This window comes from Oncorhynchus mykiss, chromosome 1, assembly GCF_057628025.1.
Source record: "Oncorhynchus mykiss isolate SJ-2025 chromosome 1, ASM5762802v1, whole genome shotgun sequence".
NCBI classification, from domain to species: Eukaryota; Metazoa; Chordata; class Actinopteri; order Salmoniformes; family Salmonidae; genus Oncorhynchus; species Oncorhynchus mykiss.
Genome location: NC_143022.1, coordinates 25,843,737 through 25,867,802, shown reverse-complemented (window position 1 = coordinate 25,867,802; position 24,066 = coordinate 25,843,737). Strand labels below are relative to the sequence as shown.

Genomic DNA, 24,066 nt, shown 5'->3' with positions numbered 1-24,066 from the left:
CATCACACAGCTCACTTGCCCCAAGTCTACCCCTCCATTTTTACACTGTGGATCTGGCCGACCCAAACAGCTCCATTCCTAAACACTGGACACACTCCTCAATGGAGAACCAAACACATCAGCAGGAACCACAGGGACCCCTGAGACACAACCAGGAATCTCAGGCCTCAACAAATGTGCAAAACAGCTTATTTCTGTCTACATTCAAAAGTGAAGTCAAACATTCGCTCACAAACAAACACATTTTTTTGGGGAGCAGCTTTATATGACTATATGATTCTAATTTCAGGAGATTGTAACTTACCATGGCTCAGGCCCACGCACAGATCACTCTAGGTAGGGGCTCAAAATGAAAAAAGGGCAACACACTCACTGATCTCAAATTGTAAGCAAGCTAGTTAGTGCCTCCTAAAGACATGATTGACATCGGATATAGAGCTGATCATTGATGTAAATCTGCTATTGTTTTTTAATTTATTTTTTAAATACTTTTTTTATTTTAATCAAGCAAGTCAGTTAAGAACAAATTCTTATTTACAATGACGGCCTACCCTGGGCCAACCCCGGACGACGATGGGCCAATTGTGCGCCGCCCTATGGGACTCCCAATCACAGCCGGATGTGATACAGCCTGGATTCGAACCAGGTACTGAGATGCAGTGCCTTAGACCGATGCGCCACTCGGGAGCCCGTAGTTATAGCTAGCTTTTTCTTTCTGATTGAGATTTATCTTCAGTGCTCTTAAATAACTTCATAATATGTTATTAATGATCTTCTAACTCATGATATATGGCCAGCTAGTGGCTTGTGTGGATATTTTAGTGTATGGTGGTTAGCTAGAGTCTAGACTAGCTGTGTTGCTGCTGCCCTGACACACACGTGCAACTCCTGACTGAAGAAGGGATGGAGTTGGGTCGGAGGGTCGTGGATGCAGCTGCTCCTCTCTAGGTCTCTCTGCCTCTCTACTGTGGGTAGGCCATCAGCCAACCAGACCCAATACTGTTGATCGTGTAAATGAAGTGTTATCAAGTGTTAATAAAATGTTATGCTGCAGCTGCTGTGGCAGTACTGTTGATATTTAAACTAGGTAGCTAACAACACACACTTGACCGGTGACTGCTTCTCAAGACATGAGTGTTTGGATACCGGGGGCGTGCGAGCTCCGTACAGGGCAGACCAACAGCCGGGGGCGTGCAAGCTCCGTACAGGGCAGACCAACAGGTGCAACCAACCAACAGCCGGGGGTGGCGAACTTGACAACGTCAAGGCGACTTACCTTGGATTCAGAACAAAAAAAATAAAACATGTCACCACCCACAAAGGGCACTTGGCGAGTGGTAGAGCAAAGGGCTAGGTGCTCTGAACAGGTAGACCCCGATCTGTGCACGTGCCTGCCATGGTTACTAACTCCCAACACATCAGTGCTCTCAGTATGAACCCAAATATCAAGCACCACCCCTGTGTGTGTGTGTGTGTGTGCCTTTGCATATGTGTCATAAAGACAGGAGGTTATTACAGGATGCCTCAGATGGCAGTCTAGTGTTTGGTGGGAAAGTCACGACTGGGTGTTGAGTTTCATGGGAACATTCCTAACCTCCTACTGACCCCTTCAGGCACCAAGAGGGACCAGCACGCCTGAGTCCAACTTATTCCCCTCTCCTCCCCTCCTTGTCCCCATTCTAAATCGAGACCACACAAACCTCCCCAAACACCCTTAACTAGCCTACACCCCTCCCTCCCCTCCCCTGGTCCTCCAGATGCAGCCTCTTCACCTGTCCATCTCCTTTTTATCAAGGCCATATAAGGCTGCTGGTTCTCTGGGTGCGCTGCCTCTGACCTGGCCACCGTAACCATCCAGTGGTAATTGGGTTTGTTTGCTCTCTGGCCTTTGGTTGTGTTGAACTCCCACATGTGTTTGGATATGGGGGATGGTTAGAGAGGTGAGGAGGGAGGATTGAGCCCAGGGGGAGTTGGAACCAGCTAGAGAGAGAATGGAGGGTTTTTGGGAGTAGTGCCAGTCCTGAAGCGAGACAAACATGGATGAGAGGTAGGTTAGGTCAGGGGTGAGAGGTCGAGGAGAGAGGGATGTGGGCTACCTGAACAGTCTTCTTGATCCGTAGGGATGGCCCTGGGTAATCCTTGGAGTACAGGTCAGTCAGGAAGAGGGAGTTGATGAGCGTGGATTTCCCCAATCCTGACTCACCTATGGGAGGAGTTAAGGAGATCAGACATCAGTTACATTGTCAATCCATGTAATCCACCAACACCATAGCTAAAATAACATAGCTAAAATAACATAGGTAAAACCAACATGTTTCAACATACAGTTAAGCCTTCATTTGCCTATGAATACACTTCAACACACTTACTAACATCATACACACCCTGTAGTGACACAGTCACAGTCTAAGGTTTGAAGGTAATCTCTGCCCCAAAGAACTGCAGCACAGGATATACAAAGCTGATTCCGTGTCTCACTGGGAAAGGTCAAAAGTGCATCTACCAGAGAGTAGGCTTGTAGTCCGAGGGAATAAAACATATCGTCTCTCTTCCCAATGTTTCTTCCCACCCTGACATTAGAATCATTCGGCATGTTGACGGTTTGACTATATGACCCATTAGTTTACAGATCTCACACACACACACACACACACACACACATCTCCCACTTACATGTTACAGTGATTCATGAGTGGGCATCTGGCAAACTGTGCTGGGGAGAGACTGCTCCAGTGCTCAGGGGGTAGGAGAGGGTAAAGGGAAGGTTGCCTGGCATGCTCCAGCAGGACTAACCCACTAGCAGCTGAGCAACAGCAGCACTACCACCACGGTCCCAGCAGGGGGCACCCCACCACAAGTCAACCCATACTACTGCTCCAAGACATGTTCTTGGGGTTAAGGGGATCACTTATAGGAAATCGTAACAGCAAAACATAAAACAAACTTGAGGGGAGGTTCATGGGGCCCTCTCTCTTCCATCAATACTGCCTGATAATGACTGTTTAGATGAGTGGGGTTGTATGTGTTCATCTCTGCATACAATACTACATTACATTTACAACCAAATCATCTGCCACCACAAATTATGATGACTGAATCCCGGATAATTGTCAGGTTGTCCTGAACAGTTGTGAAATCCTCAGATTCCAGTGTTTCTCTTATTAACCTTCACACAGACCCGCTCTTTGACAGACTCACAGACTCTGGGCAGTTCCTCCGCACCAAGACACTTCTCAGCTCACCGCTGGCTGATAAACAGCACTAGATTACAGGATCACTGGCTCTTTAAACATACTGTTTAACCAGGAGGTAACAGACATACTGTAACTGCTGGGTAAATCGACACATCTCAGCCCCTCGCCCATGCTGGAGGTGGTCACCCTCCCAAACCAGAAGGGGGGTGGGACGTAAGTGCATCTCCTACGTCTCTCTGAGGGGAATGGAGGGGGACCACAGAGGGTCAGGAGTGTGCAGCTAAAGCAGAGAAGACATGCCCTGGAGCCTGATAGCAGTCACAAAGGCATTCTAATGGAAGCCAGTCACACACAGCCAGTCACCCTCCCCACTCTGTGGCCTTGAAATCTGGTATTGGGGATCATCTGTTTCTCTCTGCCTCTCATGCATGCAACATGGATCTATAACACCCAGATAGAGAGAGACCCTGTTCTGAGTCTGGGTCCTGGGACATTCATCTGCGTTTTGGGTTTAGTTAGACACTGCAGAGAACAGAATTAGGATCAGAGTTCACTGGATTAGAAAAAAATAAATAAATACAGGATACTTAAAAATAAAAACTTTCAGAAATGAAATATTAACTCTATTGGAATCCTGGCATAGAGCTTTCAGCTCTGGTCACTAGCCTAGAGCCTCCTCATCCTTTGTTAGTTTGAGGGTGAGTGTGACCGCTTGCTGATGTTGGCGAGAAAAGCAAATGAATAACCAAACACTGATACGTGGAGAAATAATATATCTATTATCCTTTATACAGTGGCAAGAAAAAGTAAGTGAAATTGGAAATAACTGTATTTCTGCATAAATTAGTCATACAATTTGATCTGATCTTCATCTAGGTCACAACAATAGACAAAGTCTGCTTAAACTAATAACACAAAAACTGATACGTTTTCATGTCTTTATTGAACACACCGTGTAAAAATTCACAGTGCAGGGTGGGAAAAGTATGTGAACCCTTGGATTTAATAACTAGTTGACCCTCCTTTGGCAGCAATAACCTCAACCAAACGTTTTCTGTAGTGGCGGATTAGACCAGCACAACGGTCAGGAGGAATTTTGGACCATTCCTCCTTACAAAACTGTTTCAGTTCAGCAATATTCTTGGGATGTCTGGTGTGAACTGCTCTTGAGGTCATGCCACAGTATCTCAAATCAGGTTGAGGTCAGGACTCTGACTGGGCCACTCTAGAAGGCATATCATCTTCTGTTGAAGCCATTCTGCTGTTGATTTACTTCTGTGTTTTGGGTCGTTGTCCTGTTGAAGCTCAACAGAAGTTGGGTGACGCAATTGGAGGACAGACAGCCTAACATTCCCCTGCAAAATGTCTTGATAAACTTGGGAATTCATTTTTCTGTCGATGATAGCAAGCTGTCCAGGCCCTGAGGCAGCAAAGCAGCCCCAAACCATGATGCTCCCTCCACCATACTTTACAGTTGGGATGAGGTTTTGATGTTTGTGTGCTGTGCCTTTTTCTCTCCACACATAGTGTTGTGTGTTCCTTCCAAACAGCTCAACTGTAGTTTCATCTGTCCACAGAATATTTTGGAACATCCAGGTGCACTTTTACAAACTGCTGCAAGTCTGAAATGTTTTATTTTGGACGGAAGTGGCTTCTTCCATGGTGTCCTCCCATGAAAACCATTCTTTAGTGTTTTATGAATTGTAGACTCGTCAAGAGATGTTAGCATGTTCCAGAGATTTCTGTAAGTCTTTAGCTGACACTAGGATTCTTCTTAACCTCATTGAGCATTCTGCGCTGTGCTCTTGCAGTCATCTTTGCAGGACGGCCACTCCTAGGGAGAGTAGCAACTTTGCTGAACTTTCTCAATTTATAGACAATTTGTCTTACCGTGGACTGATGAACATCAAGGCTTTTAGAGATACTTTTGTAACACTTTCCAGCTTTATGCAAGTCAACAATTCTTAATCTTAAATCTTCTGAGATCTCTTCGGGCAATGCTTCTTGTGAATAGAAAACTCACATTTTGTGAGCAAGGCAACTCTAACATCTCCAATCTCATCGATTAGACTCCAGGTTAGCTGACTCCTGACTCCAAAGTCATTAGCCTAAGGGTTCAGATACTTTTTCCAACCTACACTGTAAATGTTTAAATTATGTTTTCAATATAGACAAGAAAAATACAATAATTTGTGTGTTATTAGTTTAAGCACACTATGTTTGTCTATTGTTGTGACTTAGATTAAGATCAGATCAAATTTGATGACCAATTTATGCAGAAATCCAGGAAATTCCAAAGGGTACACATACTTTCCCTAGACTCTGTAGGCCTATTATTACCAAAAAGAACTTGAACCATTTCCTACCATCTAAAAACCAACCCCTACTTCATCTTCCCTCCACCCCCCTCATGCTGCTGTCCCAGATCAATTACACCCCCCCCCTGGCCCCCATCTCCCCAAACACTCCACTTAAATGGTGCATTTCCATTCAGGATTTACCATGGTGTTTTACCCAAAAGGCTGACTTTCTGTTTCTATATCGAGGGCCAGCACCAGTCTCTCTCTGGGCCATGGCTCCGGAAACCTGCTCTCAGTTAGGGCAAAAGCCAGGCCACTGGTACTTGTCAGCTTGAATTTACATAACAATGGCTAACTGTGAACGCCTTCTCACAAAGCAATTGTTTTGATTATGCAGAGGTTGTTGATTCTGCTCACTGTCAGCCCTAGCTATGGAAACAACTTCCCTAGCATAACATAAATGGTGTATACACTAGTCTAACACTGTTTCAGTGGAAAAGCAGCAAGAGAGCCACAACAGCCCAGCCACAACACAGGGCACTAACCAACCACCGAATAGAACTGCTCCAAAGAGGATGCATCACAAATTACAACCAATGTCCTCTGCAGTGTACTCCACCTATAAAGGCTTCCGCAACCGGTTGGTCGAGTTGGTCCATATATTATGATGACATTTTAGACTTGACTTTTTTTTGGGCTGTTCGGGCACACAATATCTTTTCTGGAGGCAAGCCGTAGTTCGGGGCCGAAGTCTACACCTCTTCGTCGGTGATTGGTCAACAGTAGGGATTCTTCAATAAAGTCTGTTGTCATTGAATAAGAAACCACTTGTTTCATGCAACAACAAAAAAATATGAAAAATACTGCACCAAACATTTTAGTTGGATGTAAAATTGCACGACTAAAATCTCCTCGGCAAAAAACGTCTAAATTATTATTTTTTATTTCACCTTTATTTAACCAGGTAGGCTAGTCGAGAACAAGTTCTCATTTGCAACTGCGACATGGCCTAGATAACGCAAAGCAGTGTGACACAGACAACAACACAGAGTTACACATGGAGTAAACAAACAAATCAATGACACAGTAGAAAAAAATAAAGTCTATATACAGTGTGTGCAAAAGGCATGAGGGGGTAGGTAATAAATAGGCCATAGGAACGAATAGTTACAATTTAGCAGATTAACACTGGAGTGATAAATGAGCAGATGATAATGTGCAAGTAGAGATACTGGTGTGCAAAAGAGAAAAGTCAATAAAATAAAAAACAGTATGGGGATGAGGTAGGTGGATTGGGTGGGCTATTTATAGATGGACTATGTACAGCTGCAGTGATTGGTTAGCTGCTCAAATAGTTGATGTTTAAAGTTGGTGAGGGAAATAAAAGTCTCCAACTTCAGCGATTTTTGCAATTCGTTCCAGTCACTGGCAGCAGGGAACTGGAAGGAAAGGTGGCCAAATGAGGTGTTGGCTTTGGGGATGATCAGTGAGATAGATCTGCTGGAACGTGTGCTACAGGTGGGTGTTGTTATCGTGACCAGTGAACTGAGATAAGGCGGAGCTTTACCTAGCATAGACCTATATATGACCTGGAGCCAGTGGGTCTGGCAACGAATATGTAGCGAGGGCCGACTAGAGCATACAGGTCGCAGTGGTGGGTGGTATAAGGTGATTTGGTAACAAAACGGATGGCACTGTGATAGACTGCATCCAGTTTGCTGAGTAGTGTTTGAAGCTATTTTGTGGATGACGTCGCCGAAGTCGAGGATCGGTAGGATAGTCAGTTTTACCAGGGTAAGTTTGGCGGCGTGAGTGAAGGAGGCTTCGTTTGCGAAATAGAAAGCCGATTCTAGATTTTATTTTGGATTGGAGATGTTTATTATGAGTCTGGAAGGAGAGTTTACAGTCTAGCCAGACACCTAGGTATTTATAGTTGTGCACATATTCTAGGTCGGAACCGTCCAGGGTGGTGATGCTAGTCGGGCGGGCGGGTGCGGGCAGCGAACGGTTGAAAAGCATGCATTTGGTTTTACTAGTGTTTAAGAGCAGTTGGAGACCACGGTAGGAGTGTTGTATGGCATTGAAGCTGGTTTGGAGGTTAGTTAGCACAGTGTCCAAGGAAGGGCCAGAAGTATACAGAATGGTTTGTCTGCATAGAGGTGGATCAGGAAATCGGCCGCAGCAAGAGCGACATCATTGATATATACAGAGAAGAGTCGGCCCGAGAATTGAACCCTGTGGTACCCCCATAGAGACTGCCAGAGGTCCGGACAACATGCCCTCCAATTTGATACAGTGAACTCTGTCTGCAAAGTAATTAGTGAACCAGGCGAGGCAGTCATTAGAAAAAACAACGCTATTGAGTCTGCCGATAAGAATACGGTGATTGACAGAGTCGAAAGCCTTGGCCAGGTCGATGAAGACGGCTGCACAGTACTGTCTTTTATTGATGGCGGATATGATATCGTTTAGTACCTTGAGCGTGGCTGAGGTGCACCCGTGACTGGCTCGGAAACCGGATTGCACAGCGGAGAAGGTACGGTGGGATTCGAAATGTTCAGTGATCTGTTTTTTAACTTGGCTTTCAAAGACTTTAGATAGGCAGGGCAGGATGAATATAGGTCTGTAACAGTTTGGGTCTAGGGTGTCACCCCCTTTGAAGAGGGGGATGACCGCGGCAGCTTTCCAATCTTTAGGGATTTTGGATGATACGAAAGAGAGGTTGAACAGGCTGGTTATAGGGATTGCAACAATGGCGGCGGATAGTTTTAGAAAGAGAGGATCTAGATTGTCTAGCCCAGCTGATTTGTACAGGTCCAGTTTTTGCAGCTCTTTCAGAACATCTGCTGTCTAGATTTGTGTGAAGGAGAAGCTGGGGAGGGTTTGGGCGAGTAGCTGCAGGGTAGGGGGGAGCTGTTGGCCGGGGATGGAGTAGCCAGGAGGAAGGCATGGCCAGCAGTTGAGAAATGCTTATAGAAATTTTCATTATCATGGATTTATCAGTGGTGACCGTGTTACCTAGCCTCAGTGCAGTGGGCAGCTGGGAGGAGGTGCTCTTGTTCGCCATGGACTTTAGTGTCCCAAAACCTTTTGAGTTCGAGCTATAGGATGCGAATTTCTGCTTGAAGAAGATAGCCTTTGCTTTCCTGACTGACTGCGTGTATTGGTTCCTGACTTCCCTGAACAGTTGCATATCGCGGGGACTATTCGATGCTATTGCAGTCAGCCACAGGATGTTTTTGTGCTGGTCAAGGGCAGTCAGGTCTGGAGTGAACCAAGGGCTATATCTCTTCTTAGTTCTAGATGTTTTGAATGGGGCATGCTTATTTAAGATGGTGAGGAAATTACTTTTAAAGAATGACCAGGCATCCTCGACTGACGGGATGAGGTCAATATCCTTCCAGGATACCCGGGCCAGGTCGATTAGAAAGGCCTGCTCGCAGATGTGTTTTAGGGAGCATTTGACAGTGATGAGGGGTGGTCGTTTGACCGCAGACCCATAGCGGATACAGGCAATGAGGCAGTGATCGCTGAGATCCTGATTGAAACGGGGGTGTATTTGGAGGGCAAGTTGGTCAGGATAATGTCTGAGGGTGCCCATGTTTACGGATTTAGGGTTCTACCTGGTGGGTTCCTTGATGCTTTGTGTGAGATTGAGGGCATCTAGCTTAGATTGTAGGACTGCCGGGGTGTCAAGCATATCCCAGTTTAGGTCACCTAACAGAACGAACTCTGAAGCTAGATGGGGTGGCGATCAATTCACAAATGGTGTCCAGGGCACAGCTGGGAGCGAAGGGGTCGATAGCAGGTGGGAACAGTGAGATAATTATTTTTGGAGAGGTTCATTTTTAAAATTAGAAGTTCAAACTGTTTGGGTATAGACCTGGAAAGTACGACAGCCTGCAAAGTTCTATCTCTGCAGTAGATTGCAACTCCTCCCCCTTTGGCAGTTCTATCTTGATGGAAAATGTTGTAGTTGGGTATGGAAATCTCAGAATTGTTGGTGGCCTTCCTAAGCCAGGATTCAGACACGGCAAGGACATCAGGGTTGGCGGAGTGTGCTAAAGCAGTGAGTAAAACAAACTTAGGGAGGAGGCTTCTGATGTTGACATGCATGAAACCAAGGCTTTTTCGATCACAGAAGTCAACAAATGAAGGTGCCTGGGGACACGCAGGGCCTGAGTTTACCTCCACATCACCCGAGGAACAGAGGAGGAGTAGGATGAGGGTACGGCTAAAAGCTATCAAAACTGGTCGCCTAGAGCGTTGGGGACAAAGAATAAAAGGAGCAGATTTCTGGGCGTGGTAGAATAGGTTCAGGGCATAATGTGCAAACAGGGGTATGGTGGGGTGTGGCTACAGCGGAGGATGCCCAGGCACTGAGTGATGATAAGAGAAGTTGTATCTCTGGATAAGCTGGCTATAATGTGTGGGAGGTGGGACAAAGGAGGTATAATGAGTTGTAAACAAAAACAATGATAACTAACCTAAACAACAGTATACAAGGCATATTGACATATGAGAGAGACATACAGCGAGACATAAAGTAATCACAGGTGTTGATTTGGAGAGCTAGCTAAGACAACAACGGGTGAGACAACAACAGCTAATCAGCTAAAACAACAACAGGTAAAATGGCGATGAATGGGCAGAGAGGGTTGAAAAAAATAAACAGAATGGAGTACCGTGATTAATGGACAGTTCAGCAGGCATCAGCTATATAGCCAAGTGATCATAGGGTCCAGCAATAGATGGAACAGGGAAGCCGCGGAGTAGTCGCTACTACGCTGGCGACACGGCGTTTAAAGTTAGTAGCCCGGGGCTAGTAGAAGCATCTGCTCCGACGTCCGACGGAGGCCAGTTGAAGGCACAGCGGATGGAGTATTCGTCGGCAGACCTGTCGTAGTGGTGCGGCTGGGCGCCGTGTCGACTAAGGATCCAAGCCAGATGGCGAAAGAGGTATTGTAGTTGTAGTAATTTAGTGTTCTAGCCGGGAGATGCGCCTGTCTCACGGCTAACTGGTGCTAGCTTCGGGGCAGGGGCGTTAGCCACTATTGCCACTTGGTAGCAGCGGTGATCCGGTGCCAAGGTCCAGAGCTTACGGCAATTATCTGGTGGAGTAGTGTGTTCTAGCCGTGTTTGGGTGGAGTCCGGGTGAACAACTGAGTAGGCCGAGATAGCTTCCGTACTGGGTAACTCAGTGGGTGCTAGATAGCTGTGAAGATCAGGAGTAATGGTCCAGGGTTTACGGCAGGAATCCGGTATTGTAGTGGAGAGACAGTCCGTTACTGCTAGGCTGGCGAGTATTATCCAGGCAAAAAGCTAAAAAGGGGCTGGTATCTGTGCAGAAGGTAAAGGCCGCTAGCAGTGGCTAACAATGACTAAATAGCTTTAGTTAATTAGCTTCTGATGGCTAGGTGGTTCTTGCTATAAGGTCTAAAAATGTAAAATAATAGCGGATCCGTATCACATTGGGTGAGGCACGTTACCGGAAGGTATAATTGAACTAAAATGGAGAAGAGATTGAAAATAAAATTGAAATGCATACAAAAAATACAAAAGTACACGAGAGGACGAACAAAACACATCTGCACTGCTACGACATCTTGGAATAATATTTTAGTTGGATGTAAAATTGCACGACTAAAATGTCCTCGGCAAAAACGTCAAAATTAATGACAGATTTATTGAGTTATCTTAGATTAATTCTGACTATTTTGAGGAAGTGTAAACTGGCTATGGTGTCTCAAACAGTACTATTGTGCTTTTTTCTCATTTTTCAAGCGAGCACACTAGTTTGGTTTGCCAGATATCGGCATTAACCTAATGCAGAGCCTGGAATGGAATAAATGGAATGGTTTCAAACAAACATTTATTACATTCCAGCCATTACAATGAGCCTGTCCTCCTATAGTGCCTCCCACCAGTCTCCCCTGACCCCATGGTAACTCATGGGGGTCAAAATCATGGTACAACAACAGATGACATACCACATACAGTTAGTTGTGACAGCGGCTGTTCTGTGGTACAAACTAGCTGACAGCTTTGACCAATGATAGTCTCACTCACACCCCCCCCCCCGGAGGGCAAGTCCAAATGAATTAGCCTTCCTCTCAGTTAATTAAATACTGGTTCACATGATCTCTGGAAACACACTCTCCATAAATAGACCCTGTCCCTGATGACCCAGAGCTGCATGGATGGATGGCTGGTTGAACCCCCTCTCACTCCCCCCTCTTTCTTTCATTACAAGAACATTAACTGAGCAGTGTGAGGGGGACAGAGGGAGAGACTAAGAGTCAGGTGAAGAGAAAATGCAGATAGGGAGGGAACAGATGTAGAGTACTGAAGAACAGTTAGAGAGTGACTGATTGAAAGGGCTATGGGGACAGACATGCAGATGGACACACAGGGTACATTTCCCAGGAGATTATTAACATTCCTGGCTTTTTATCTCTACTTTCTTCCTGTCAACATACTAATGGCCAACCAAAAATTACCCATGGGGCAACAGCTGGCCCTCGACATCCTGACAGGCCCCTTTACCCAGCGCCCCTCCCGTGCCCGGCCAGACCCCTTGCTCCTCTCCTCACCCCACAGAAAGGGGCTCCTGGTGCTTATAGTCGGTATGCCTGTAGCTCTTTACCACTGACAAACAGAGAGCTCTCCTCCCCTAACTAACAGACATGTGGGCTTGAATCGGAGTCAAATGAGACATCTGGCCGACACACACTAAAAAGAGAAGGGAGAAAGAGGGGGAAGGGAGAGGAAAGAAAGGGTAAGAGGGGGAAGGGAAGAGAGAGAATGTGAGTAGGGATGTTTCAGTGGGACTGAATTCAGTAGTGATAAACTCTATTGTTCAGGAGAAAAGGGATGGCTGCAGTAGGGTCAAAGGTCATCTCTATTGTGATAAAGATCTGCAACTCACAAGGATGGACATAGGGCACAATCTTGATAACCTAAAACTGTTATAAATGATTAGCAAGTGTATTGGGTCCAAAAGGAAATACTCTGGTAGCCTTACAGATAGATTGGCTACACTCCACTGACTATAAAGACCTGATCTTAAAATAGACAATGTGAGCCAGTTTCTAGAGATGTGAGAGAGAGTGAGTAATGTATAAAAGTTTAACTTTGAACCTCTGAGTCTAAACAGAAACAGCACGTGTGAGGTCATTCAGGACATGTGCACACTCTGCAGCAGCAGCGCCTCCCACACACAGTCACTCACACACCCAGCAGCAGTCCCACTGATCACACACATTATCCTGCTGTGTCTTACCCCCAAGGGCCGTTATAAATCATTGAGAAATACATTTCTCAATTACTTTCTTAGTGGCTCTGTCATCTTGTAATGTGATGAGATTTCCTTTACGATTCACCTGGAACATGGATTTCTGAAAACATCCTTTCTTTTCATGGTTCTATGCTTCTAAGGTAATGCTATCCTTTTGGTCAGTGAACAGTAAACAAGGGTTATCAGATGACAGTAAAAAGATGAGTTGGATGAAACCAATAGGTGAAAATAGACTGGCATTGAATATGGGATGGTGGAGGACTGTGTTATATAGGCTAGGGGAAGATGAATGGGTAGTAGAGGAGATGTGGGCCAAGCCAAGGCCTCAGTACAAACACCGGTGAGTGAACTACACAAAGAAAACTACAGTTAATCCCATAGATTACTCAGCCAAAGCCTGGGTCCCCTGCCAGGTCAGCAAGCAAGCCAGTCAGAGCTAAGCCTGTCAGACCTTCTTATCAGAACGCACACAGAGAGCTTACACACAACCAGGAGACAGACAGGCAGGCAGACAGGCAGGCAGGCAGGCAGGCAGGCAGGCAGGCAGGCAGGCAGGCAGGCAGGCAGGCAAGTAGACACAGACATAATGGCTAACAGGAGATAACACAGACTGGGATCCACTGCTAGGCACTGACTGTGAGTAAAGAGAAGCTCCACTTCCAAGGGTGTGCAGGGTTGTAAATGCTTAGGTCTTGTGAGGTGAGTTGTTCTAGTGGGCTGTTTAGACTCCACTTTGTTCCTACAGTATATCATGGATTTGGATAACCTGATTTGTACAGCAGCACGGATCTCTCCAATCTTCCCAAAGTTAGCTACAGAAACTGCCAGCTGGCCAAAAATCCAGGAAACAGGTTTAAATCCTTCCCAGATTTTTGGAGGGAAAAAAATTGTCCCGAGCCAAAGTTCTGTGGCATCAGTCTCAGAGTGACAGCGGAACAGTGGAGACACTTCCAAGCGACTGGGCTCTAACAAGCGAGTGGATTCACTTTCAGTCAAGACCCAAACAGAGCCCTAGCCTGTCAAAACAGTGAACCCAGCTGGCTTCCATTACAGCCAATCTTCACACAGCTACAGCTCACTCTACTTGCCTGAAAGTGCACTCTCTAACACTCTCACAGTGATAGAGGTAGAGTTTCGCAATAGTGTGCATCTAAATGTGTTATATTGAGTTGCACCCCTTTTGGCCTCAGAACAGCTTCAATTTGTCAGGGCATGGACTCTACAAGGTATCAAAAGCATTCCACAAGGACGCTGGCCCATGTTGACTCCAATGCTTCCCACAGCTGTGTCAAGTTGGCTGCATGTCCTTTGGGTGGTGAACCATTCTTGATACACAGGGGAAACTGCTGAGCGTGAAAAATCAAGCAGCATTGCAGATCTTGATACAAACCGGTGCACCTGCCTCCTACTACCACAACCTGTTCAAAAGGCACTTGAATCTTTTGTCTTGCCCGTTCACCCTCTGAAAGGCACACAATCCATGTGTCAACTGTCTCATGGCTTAAAACATCCTTCTTTAGCTGGTCTCCTCCCACTCATCTACACTGACACAAGTGACATCAATAAGGGATCATAGCTTTCACCTGGTCAGTCGGTGTCATGGAAAGAGCAGGTGTTCTTAATGTTTTGTACACTCAGTGTCTCTCACTGTCTCTCTCAAACACTTTTGTGCTTGTTCGCTCTTCCACACTTCACATTTTGTACGTGTAACGTTTGGCCCAGCTGGGATATGCAGTGGTTAGAGCCAAAAAGAATTAAAGAGAGGCCCAGATGTAACAATGCTGAAAGTAGGGATGTAATGATTCACAGACATTTGACCCGGGGACCGATGCGTAACATGCGAGTGCATCGGTCCGCGGGAGCCCAAACAGATCCTAATGAAGCATGCATCCATAAGAAAACCAATTCAAACGTTACGAATCGCCAGTTTACAAAAAAATGTTTTACTCATTCATTTCGGCCTCATTCTAAAAATACACCTAATCTGTTGTGACTGAATTGATGCTTCCTCTTCTTCAGCCTATCAAAATGTTATGCATGTAACGGAGTATGACGTTGATCTACAAGTCAGATAACAACTGTGCACACTTTGCATTAGACGCAGCTGCTCGCGGCAACGACAGGTAGGCCTACCCAATCCCTGTTCTAAAATTCGTAGGCTACATCTACACAGCACCTTCAGCATTCAGATGTTTGTAAAATAGCTTTCACAAAATATTAAATCATAGGCTTCATTAATTGAGGGACAACCAATGTAATTTGCTGGGTCACTGTTACCAAATGCATTTTTTACCAGAAGAGCTGTGCAGGATACAGGAGGGGTCACATTTCACATCTTGCTGATTGCACATGAACTACTGATTGGGACTTTGATTGCCAGGTTCACCGTACTAAATGTCATTTTTACATGAACAGGGTAAAGGTGTTATTTAATAACACGCGATTCGCACTGGTCGGGACTCTCCTCCGTAACACCTCGATCACACCAATGGAACTCTGTGTTTGCATTGCAGAGGATGTTACGCCTTGATCATACCGACAGTGTCTTGTGTTTTTGTACACCAGAAGTAAACTCAGCAAAAAAAGAAAATGTCCTCTCACTGTCAACTGTGTTTATTTTCAGCAAACTTAACATGTGTAAATATTTGTATGAACATAACAACAACAGACAAACTGAACAAGTTCCACATACATGTGACTAACAGAAATTGAATAATCTGTCCTTGAACAAAGGGGGGGTGGGGGGGGTCAAAATCAAGTGACAGTCAGTATCTGGTGTGGCCACCAGCTGCATAAAGTACTGCAGTGCATCTCCTCCTCAGACTGCACCAGATGTGCCAGTTCTTGCTGTGAGATGTTACCCTACTCTTCCACCAAGGCACCTGCAAGTTCCCAGACATTCTGAGCACTGATGGAGGGATTTTGCTTTTCTGGTGTATTTTTTTTAACATCAATTTCAAACTCATTGCGTTGGAAAGGCAGTTTCAGTGCGTTGTGTGTACGTTGGATTTATCGAACGCATGCGTCAAACTGAATGCGTATACAGCTTGACAGAAATGGTAGCAGAATGTTCATGTTGAACTTTTGTTCACACATATCCAGATGACGCTGCCTACCATTTGCGCAATAACACTGTCGGTGTGATCAAGGCGTGAAGTTCCAAACAGTCAAAACCATTCACTTTTGAGACTTTTGAAAAAGAGAATGTCATAGCTCATTTCTAAAGGCAAGTATTGATATTACTACCTCAAAACATTTTAATCTGCTATATGAAAAGTGAATTAGTGGTGATTAGGATTCCAGATAAAAAGTGGGGGACAAAAACATACATTTCCCAATCTGATATTGGTAGATGCTCAGTCAGGCCAATGGCTCGGCTCACACACACACGCACACACACACGCACACACACACGCACACACACACGCACACACAAATGAAAGTGTTCATAAAACAATTGTTAGTGAATCGAATCATATAGAACCGAATTGTATCGATTTGTTCCACTAATCAAATAGAATCGCACCAAATAATTTCAAACTAAAAGTATCATATTGGGGTCCGTTTATAGCACCAGTCAAAAGTTCTTTTTTTGCGAAAGTATTCGGCCCCCTTGAACTTTGCGAACTTTTGCCACATTTCAGGCTTCAAACATAAAGATATAAAACTGTATTTTTTTGTGAAGAATCAACAACAAGTGGGACACAATCATGAAGTGGAACGACATTTATTGGACATTTCAAACTTTTTTAACAAATCAAAAACTGAAAAATTGGGCGTGCAAAATTATTCAGCCCCTTTACTTTCAGTGCAGCAAACTCTCTCCAGAAGTTCAGTGAGGATCTCTGAATGATCCAATGTTGACCTAAATGACTAATGATGATAAATACAATCCACCTGTGTGTAATCAAGTCTCCGTATAAATGCACCTGCACTGTGCTAGTCTCAGAGGTCCATTAAAAGCGCAGAGAGCATCATGAAGAACAAGGAACACACCAGGCAGGTCCGAGATACTGTTGTGAAGAAGTTTAAAGCCGGATTTGGATACAAAAAGATTTCCCAAGCTTTAAACATCCCAAGGAGCACTGTGCAAGCGATAATATTGAAATGGAAGGAGTATCAGACCACTGCAAATCTACCAAGACCTGGCCGTCCCTCTAAACTTTCAGCTCATACAAGGAGAAGACTGATCAGAGATGCAGCCAAGAGGCCCATGATCACTCTGGATGAACTGCAGAGATCTACAGCTGAGGTGGCAGACTCTGTCCATAGGACAACAATCAGTCGTATATTGCACAAATCTGGCCTTTATGGAAGAGTGGCAAGAAGAAAGCCATTTCTTAAAGATATACATAAAAAGTGTCGTTTAAAGTTTGCCACAAGCCACCTGGGAGACACACCAAACATGTGGAAGAAGGTGCTCTGGTCAGATGAAACCAAAATTGAACTTTTTGGCAACAATGCAAAACGTTATGTTTGGCGTAAAAGCAACACAGCTGAACACACCATCCCCACTGTCAAACATGGTGGTGGCAGCATCATGGTTTGGGCCTGCTTTTCTTCAGCAGGGACAGGGAAGATGGTTAAAATTGATGGGAAGATGGATGGAGCCAAATACAGGACCATTCTGGAAGAAAACCTGATGGAGTCTGCAAAAGACCTGAGACTGGGACGGAGATTTGTCTTCCAACAAGACAATGATCCAAAACATAAAGCAAAATCTACAATGGAATGGTTCAAAAATAAACATATCCAGGTGTTAGAATGGCCAAGTCAAAGTCCAGACCTGAATCCAATCGAGAATCTGTGGAAAGAACTGAAAACTGCTGTTCACAAATGCTCTCCATCCAACCTCACTGAGCTCGAGCTGTTTGCAAGGAGGAATGGAAAACATTTCAGTCTCTCGATGTGCAAAACTGAGAGACATACCCCAAGCGACTTACAGCTGTAATCGCAGCAAAAGGTGGCGCTACAAAGTATTAACTTAAGGGGGCTGAATAATTTTGCACGTCCAATTTTTAAGTTTTTGATTTGTTAAAAAAGTTTGAAATATCCAATAAATGTTGTTCCACTTCATGATTGTGTCCCACTTGTTGTTGATTCTTCACAAAAAAATACAGTTTTATATCTTTATGTTTGAAGCCTGAAATGTGGCAAAAGGTCGCAAAGTTCAAGGGGGCCAAATACTTTCGCAAGGCACTGTATATATATAAATAAATCTATAATATTAAAAAGCGGCAGATTAATCGGCATGGGCTTTTTTTTGGTCCTCCAATAATCGGTATCGGCGTTGAAAAATCATTATCGGTCGACCTCTAGACACAACAGTAGTAGGCCTGATTACCAACAATGACCAGACCCTAGGAGAGTGGTGCCAGGAAAATAACCTCTCCGTCAACAAAACAAAGGAGCAGATTGTGGACTTCAGAAAAGAGCAGAGGGAGCACGCCCCCATCCACAGACAGTACCGCAGTGGAGAAAGAGGAAAGCGTCAATTTCCTCGGCACATCACGTCACTGACGATATGAAATGGTTCACCCACACAGACAGTGTGGTGAAGAAGGTGCAACAGCATCTTTTCAACCTCAGAAGGCTGAAGAAATTTGGCTTGGCCCCTAAAACCCTTACAGATGTACCATGGAAAGCATCCTGTCAAGCTGTATCAACGCCTGGTACGGCAACTGCACCTCCCACAACCGCAGGGCTCTCCAGAGGGTGGTGCGGTCTGCCCAACGCATCACCAGGGGGACACTGCCTGCCCTCCAGGACACCTTCAGCACCCGATGTCACAGGAAGGCCAAAAGATAAATCAAGGACATCAACTACCCGAGCAACTACCTGTTCACCCCGCTATCATCTAGAAGGCGAGGTCAGTACAGGTGCATCAAAGCTGGGACCGTGAGACTGAAAAACAGCTTCTATCTCAAGGCCATCAAACTGTTAAATAGCCATCACTAGCCGGCTACCACCTGGTTACTCAACTCTGCACCTTAGAGGCTGCTGCCCTGTATACATAGACTTGGAATCACCGGCCACTTTAATAAATGGAACACTTGTCACTTTAATAATATTTAAATAATGTTTACATACTGCTTTACTCATCTCATGTATATAGTGTATTCTATTCTACTGTATTTTAGTCAATGCCACTCCGACATTGTTCAATATAATATTTATACATTTCTTAATTCCATTATTTTAGATGTGTGGATTGTTGTGAATCTTTTTTAGTTACTACTGCACAAGCATTTCACTACACCAGCAATAACATCTGCTAAATATATGTGTATGTGAACAATAACATTTGATTTGAATACTGTATACCCTGACATCAATTGCCTCATGCAGAGTGATGATTCAATACACATGTGATTGTGTGTCTGAATGTGTATAACCCATCAAGGCTACATTCTCTACCCATCTTATCTTAAGACACCCGATTCCAACAAGTTCATTCATACATTCTGTGGTTTGCTAATTCTTCAATCCACAAGTTTTCCAGTATAGAGATCTAGAGATGTACAAATAATTAACACATTGTCATAACTCAAATGTCCAATGACATTTCAACTTCAATTCCATGCATAGGAAAAACACACCGATCCACACAATCCATTCAAACTAAATATTAAACCTCAAATGGCATGGTTTACATTACTTTTTCAGACAGACAGACATAAAAAAAATAAGCAGACAAAGTGACTCACCAACAACCATTAGTGTGAACTCAAAGCCCCTCTTCACTGATTTCCTGTACACCTGGTTTGGGAGGTTGGCGAACCCCACATACCCCTCCAGATTCCTCTGCTGGAAGAAAACACAGAGTTACTCTGGAATCTTCCGGGGGGACAAACACCTTGAGATTGTGTACACGGCATGTGCGTACACACTCCCACGGAGACAAAGAGTTTTAGATTCAAATTCCTCTGGCCGGGAGTGACAAAGCACCAGGGGGGTAAAACTGGAACAGGGTTTTGGGGGTGAGGTGAGTAAAATGGGTAAGGTAGTCTAACTGCTCCCCCTGTTTATTTACCAGTTGTATCATATCCATCATATCCATCATCTGAGAGACGTCATCATGGAGACCATGGATCTCGCACCAGATGACAGCCAAGGCGTTCCCAAGTTGTGTGTTCTCCTTCTCTCTGGTACTGTATTTCTCCATTCCTCCCTCTCCCCCTGCCTGCTGTAATCTCATCCTCTCCCAGCGCGTTGTCATGCACGCTACACAAGGCAAGTACAATTGATTGCTGCTCACCCCTGCTAACAGCCCTCATGTGTGTCCCAATGGAAAACTCGGGTAGAGAGAGAGAGGGGCCACACTAGTCACTCCTACACAGCAACCCAGTGGGCCACTGTCTACCACCCTGAAAACATGTGTCCTCTCACTTATCCTACAGAATCAGGAAACAATAGGGCTGCTAAGATAGCAAACACTTTGTGGTATGTCCAGCCACCCAAGTCATAGTCTGTTGTCTTTGCTACCACATGACAAGCAAGCTAGAACCAACAGGACCCGGAATAGCTTCTACCCCCAAACAATATATGGGGACTATCTGCTTTGACCCTGTTTGTACTTACTTTTTTGACTCATCACATACGCTGCTGTTAAAGTTAACTATCTATCCTGTTGCCTAGTCACTTTATTCCTAGTTATATGCACAGTACCAATCAAAAGTTTGGACACACCTGCTCATTCAAGGGTTTTTCTTTATTTTTACTACATTGTAGAATAGTGAAGACATCAAAACGATGAAATAACACATATGGAATCATGTTGTAAGCAGAAAAAGAATTCAACAAATCAAAATATATTTTATGTTTCAGAATATTCAAAGTAGCCACCCTTTGCACACTCTCAACCAGCTTCATCTGGAATGCTTTTCCAACAATCCTGCTTTTCCTTTTCCTTTTCCTGGTTTTCCTTCACTCTGTGGTCCAACTCATCCCAAACCATCTCAATTGGGTTGAGGGCGAGTGATTGTGGAAGCCAGGTCATCTGATGCAGCACTCCATCGCTCTCCTTCTTGGTCAAATAGCTCTTACACAGCCTGGAGGTGTGTTGGGTCATTGTCCTGTTGGAAAACAAATTATAGTCTCACGAAACACAAACCAGATGGGATGGCATATTGCTGCAAAATGCTGTGGTAGCCATGCTGTGCCTTGATTTCTAAATAAATCACTGACCACAGAATCACGTGTCACCAGCAAAGCACCCCCACACCATCACAGATGGTGCTTCACGGTGGGAACCACACATGCAGAGATCATCCATTCACCTACTCTGCGTCTCTCAAAGACACGACGGTTGGAACAAAAAATCTCACATTTGTACTCATCGGACAAAAGGACAGATTTCCACCGGTCTAATGTCCATTGCTCGTGTTTCTTGGCCCAAGCAAGTCACTTCCTCTTATTGGTGTCATTTAGTAGTGGTTTCTTTGAAGCAATTCGACCATGAAGGCCTGAATTATGCAGTCTCCTCTGAACAGTTGATGTTGAGAAGTGTCTGTTACTTACTACTAGCATTTACTTGGGCTGCAATTTCTGAGGCTGATAATTCAAAAGGAACTTATCCTCTGCAGCAGAGGTAACTCTGGGTCTTCCTTTCCTGTGTTGGTCCTCATGAGAGACAGTTTCATCATAGCGCTTGATGTTTTTGCAACTGCACTTGAAGAGACTTGACTGACCTTCATGTAATGATAGACTGTCGTTTCTCTTTCCTTATTTGAGCTGTTCATGCCATAATATGGACTTGGTATTTTACCAAATAGGGCTATCTTCTACATACCACCTCTACCTTGTCACAAAACAACTGATTGGCTCAAACGCATTAAAAAGTAAAGAAATTCCACAAATTAACTTTTAATTGAAATGCATTCCAGGTGACTACCTCATGAAGCTGGTTGAGAGCATGCCAATAGTGTGCAAAGCTGTCATCAAGGCAAAGGGTGGCTACTTTGAAGAAACTAAAATAAAAAATATATTTTGATTCGTTTAACACTTTTTTGACTACTACATGATTCCATATGTGTTATTTCATAATTTTTCATGTCTTCACTAATATTCTACAATGTAGAAAATAGTAAAAAATAAAGAAACCCTGGAATGAATAGGTGTGTCCAAACTTTTGACTGGTACTGTACATATCTAGCCCAATTACCTCATATCCCTGCACATCAACCCAGTACTGGTAACTTGTGTATATATCCATGTTATCATTCCTCATTGTGTATTTACGCCTTGTGTTATTATTTTTTAAATGTTTCTACTATTTCCTTTTTTTGCATTGTTGAGAAGGGCCCGTAAGTAAACATTTCACTGTCACTTCAAAGCATTCACCTGTTATTTACAAAGCATGTGACAAATACAATTGTATTTGATTTTATTTGTCTGATGTGTCTGTGTACAGGTAATTTCCCTTTGAGGAAAGGAGTTGGAGTTAAGCTCTATGATACACTGTGTGTGTGCTGAATTTACCTTAATCTGTGTGTGTGTATCATTAAATCAGGGCACATCATGTCAAAGAGAAATGGCATATTAAACCAGATCACCAGAGAGACAAAAACGCCTAGGCTATTCTGTCCATCACATAGGCCCTATAGCAAAGCCCATATCTATCTCTGCCAATACCGTACCGGTTGTCTTGTTCAGTTTCCCTGATAGGTCAAATGTGACATTTATGGTATTTTTTTATTATTATTATATATATTTTTGACCTTTTTTTAACAAGGCAAGTCAGTTAAGAACAAATTATTATTTTCAATGACGGCCTAGTGGGTTAACTGCCTGTTCAGGGGCAGAACGACAGATTTGTACCTTGTCAGCTCGGGGATTTGAACCTTGCAACCTTCCGGTTACTAGTCCAAAGCTCTAACCACTAGGCTACCCTGCCGCCCCGTATCAAGTCTGTGCATCAGCATGGGACAGTGGCATAATCACCCACAGCCCCCAATTGATCTGTATCAATCAAGAGTTATGCAATTTACTCACGTCATTGGTGGAAAATAACAGGCCTAAGCAAAAGGGCACATACGTTTATTGTATGAAATGTATAATTTGCTGTTGTTTACAGGTCAGTATGTGTACAGGCGGCGGGCAAGTAAGTGATTTTAAACCAAACCAAATTTATTCATATAGCCCTTCGTACTGATATCTCAAAGTGCTGTACAGAAACCCAGCCTAAAACCCCAAACAGCAAGCAATGTGTAGAAGCCGTGCTTTCTATGCAATGACCCAAGCAATTTCCATATTCGCTCCCTACCCATGCTGGGTTACATAATGTTGTTGTGATGCCATCTAAGCGTTCTCATCACCTGGAGGTAACGCGTAAGTTCTAGGGCTGGCACAATTCCTGAATAATCATGTAACCAATGATTATGGAGGAAGACAGTCATGAAAATAAAACCAACATCATAATTGTTTATATGTTGTTGTGTGGAACGAACAGCTCACTGAAGCACTGAGGTATATAATAACTGGAGACAGCTTCCAAGATGGCTGACCGTTGTTGTCAACGTAATCTACTCCCGTCCGCATAAGCCGTTTCATTGCAGTTGCCATCTGCTTTACAGAGCCAATAACTCCACTTGAATTATTCAATGGATATTTTTGGTACAATGGTGATAACGAGGGGGGGGGGGGGGGGGGGGGGGGGTTCAAATTGGACTTCTCTACAGGGACGTCTATGGGAATTGTTTTCTGGGCTCGCCGTCAACTAATCTGCAATACCGAAAGTGTCCTCTGACCACAGTGAGCGTGCTTCTATACCGGAACCCTGCACTAAAGACGGGACAGCCAGGTATTTGTGCGGTTGAGTCCATGTCTGCGGTAACATGGACTCTTAAAACTTAGGACCCTTTTTTCCCTCAATTTCTGCATGAATGACGTGCCCAAAGTAAACTGCCTGTTGCTCAGGCCCTGAAGCCAGGATAAATATAAAATTGGTACCATTGGAAAGACAACACTTTGACGTTTCTAAAAATGTAAAAATAATGCAGGAGAATATAACACAATAGATATGGTAGGAGAAAATCCAAAGAAAAACCAACCAGATTTTTTTTTTTTGGAGAGCCCATGCTCTTACAAATGGAAAGTATAGGGGCATACTGAATTCTAGCTCCCAGGATGCAATTTCTATGGCTTCCGCAGGGTGTCAGCAGTCGATGTTCAAGGTTTCAGGCTTGTAACTTCCAAAACGAATAAAAATATCAGTTTTAGTACAGGGACACAGTCTTGGAAATGCATGTATGCGCACACGATGAAGACAGAATGC

General features: G+C 44.2%; 1 protein-coding gene across 7 annotated transcripts in view; it reads right to left on the bottom strand.

Annotated features, from left to right (window-relative positions):
- LOC110514277 (septin-7) overlaps positions 1-24,066 on the bottom strand; it is a 46,084-nt gene that overhangs the window by 10,729 nt on the left and 11,289 nt on the right. For 3 of the 7 annotated variants that reach the window (XM_036973739.2, XM_036973740.2, XM_036973736.2), the window contains 2 exons: positions 19,499-19,598; positions 2,097-2,203 (listed from right to left, as the gene is read on the bottom strand). In XM_036973739.2, the coding sequence (XP_036829634.1) occupies positions 2,097-2,203; positions 19,499-19,598 (207 nt within the window). Of the gene's footprint in view, positions 1-2,096; positions 2,204-19,498; positions 19,599-19,824; positions 20,867-24,066 lie in introns of those variants that run through there. The other 4 variants (XM_036973764.2, XM_036973745.2, XM_036973743.2 and 1 more) reach the window with 2 other exon arrangements.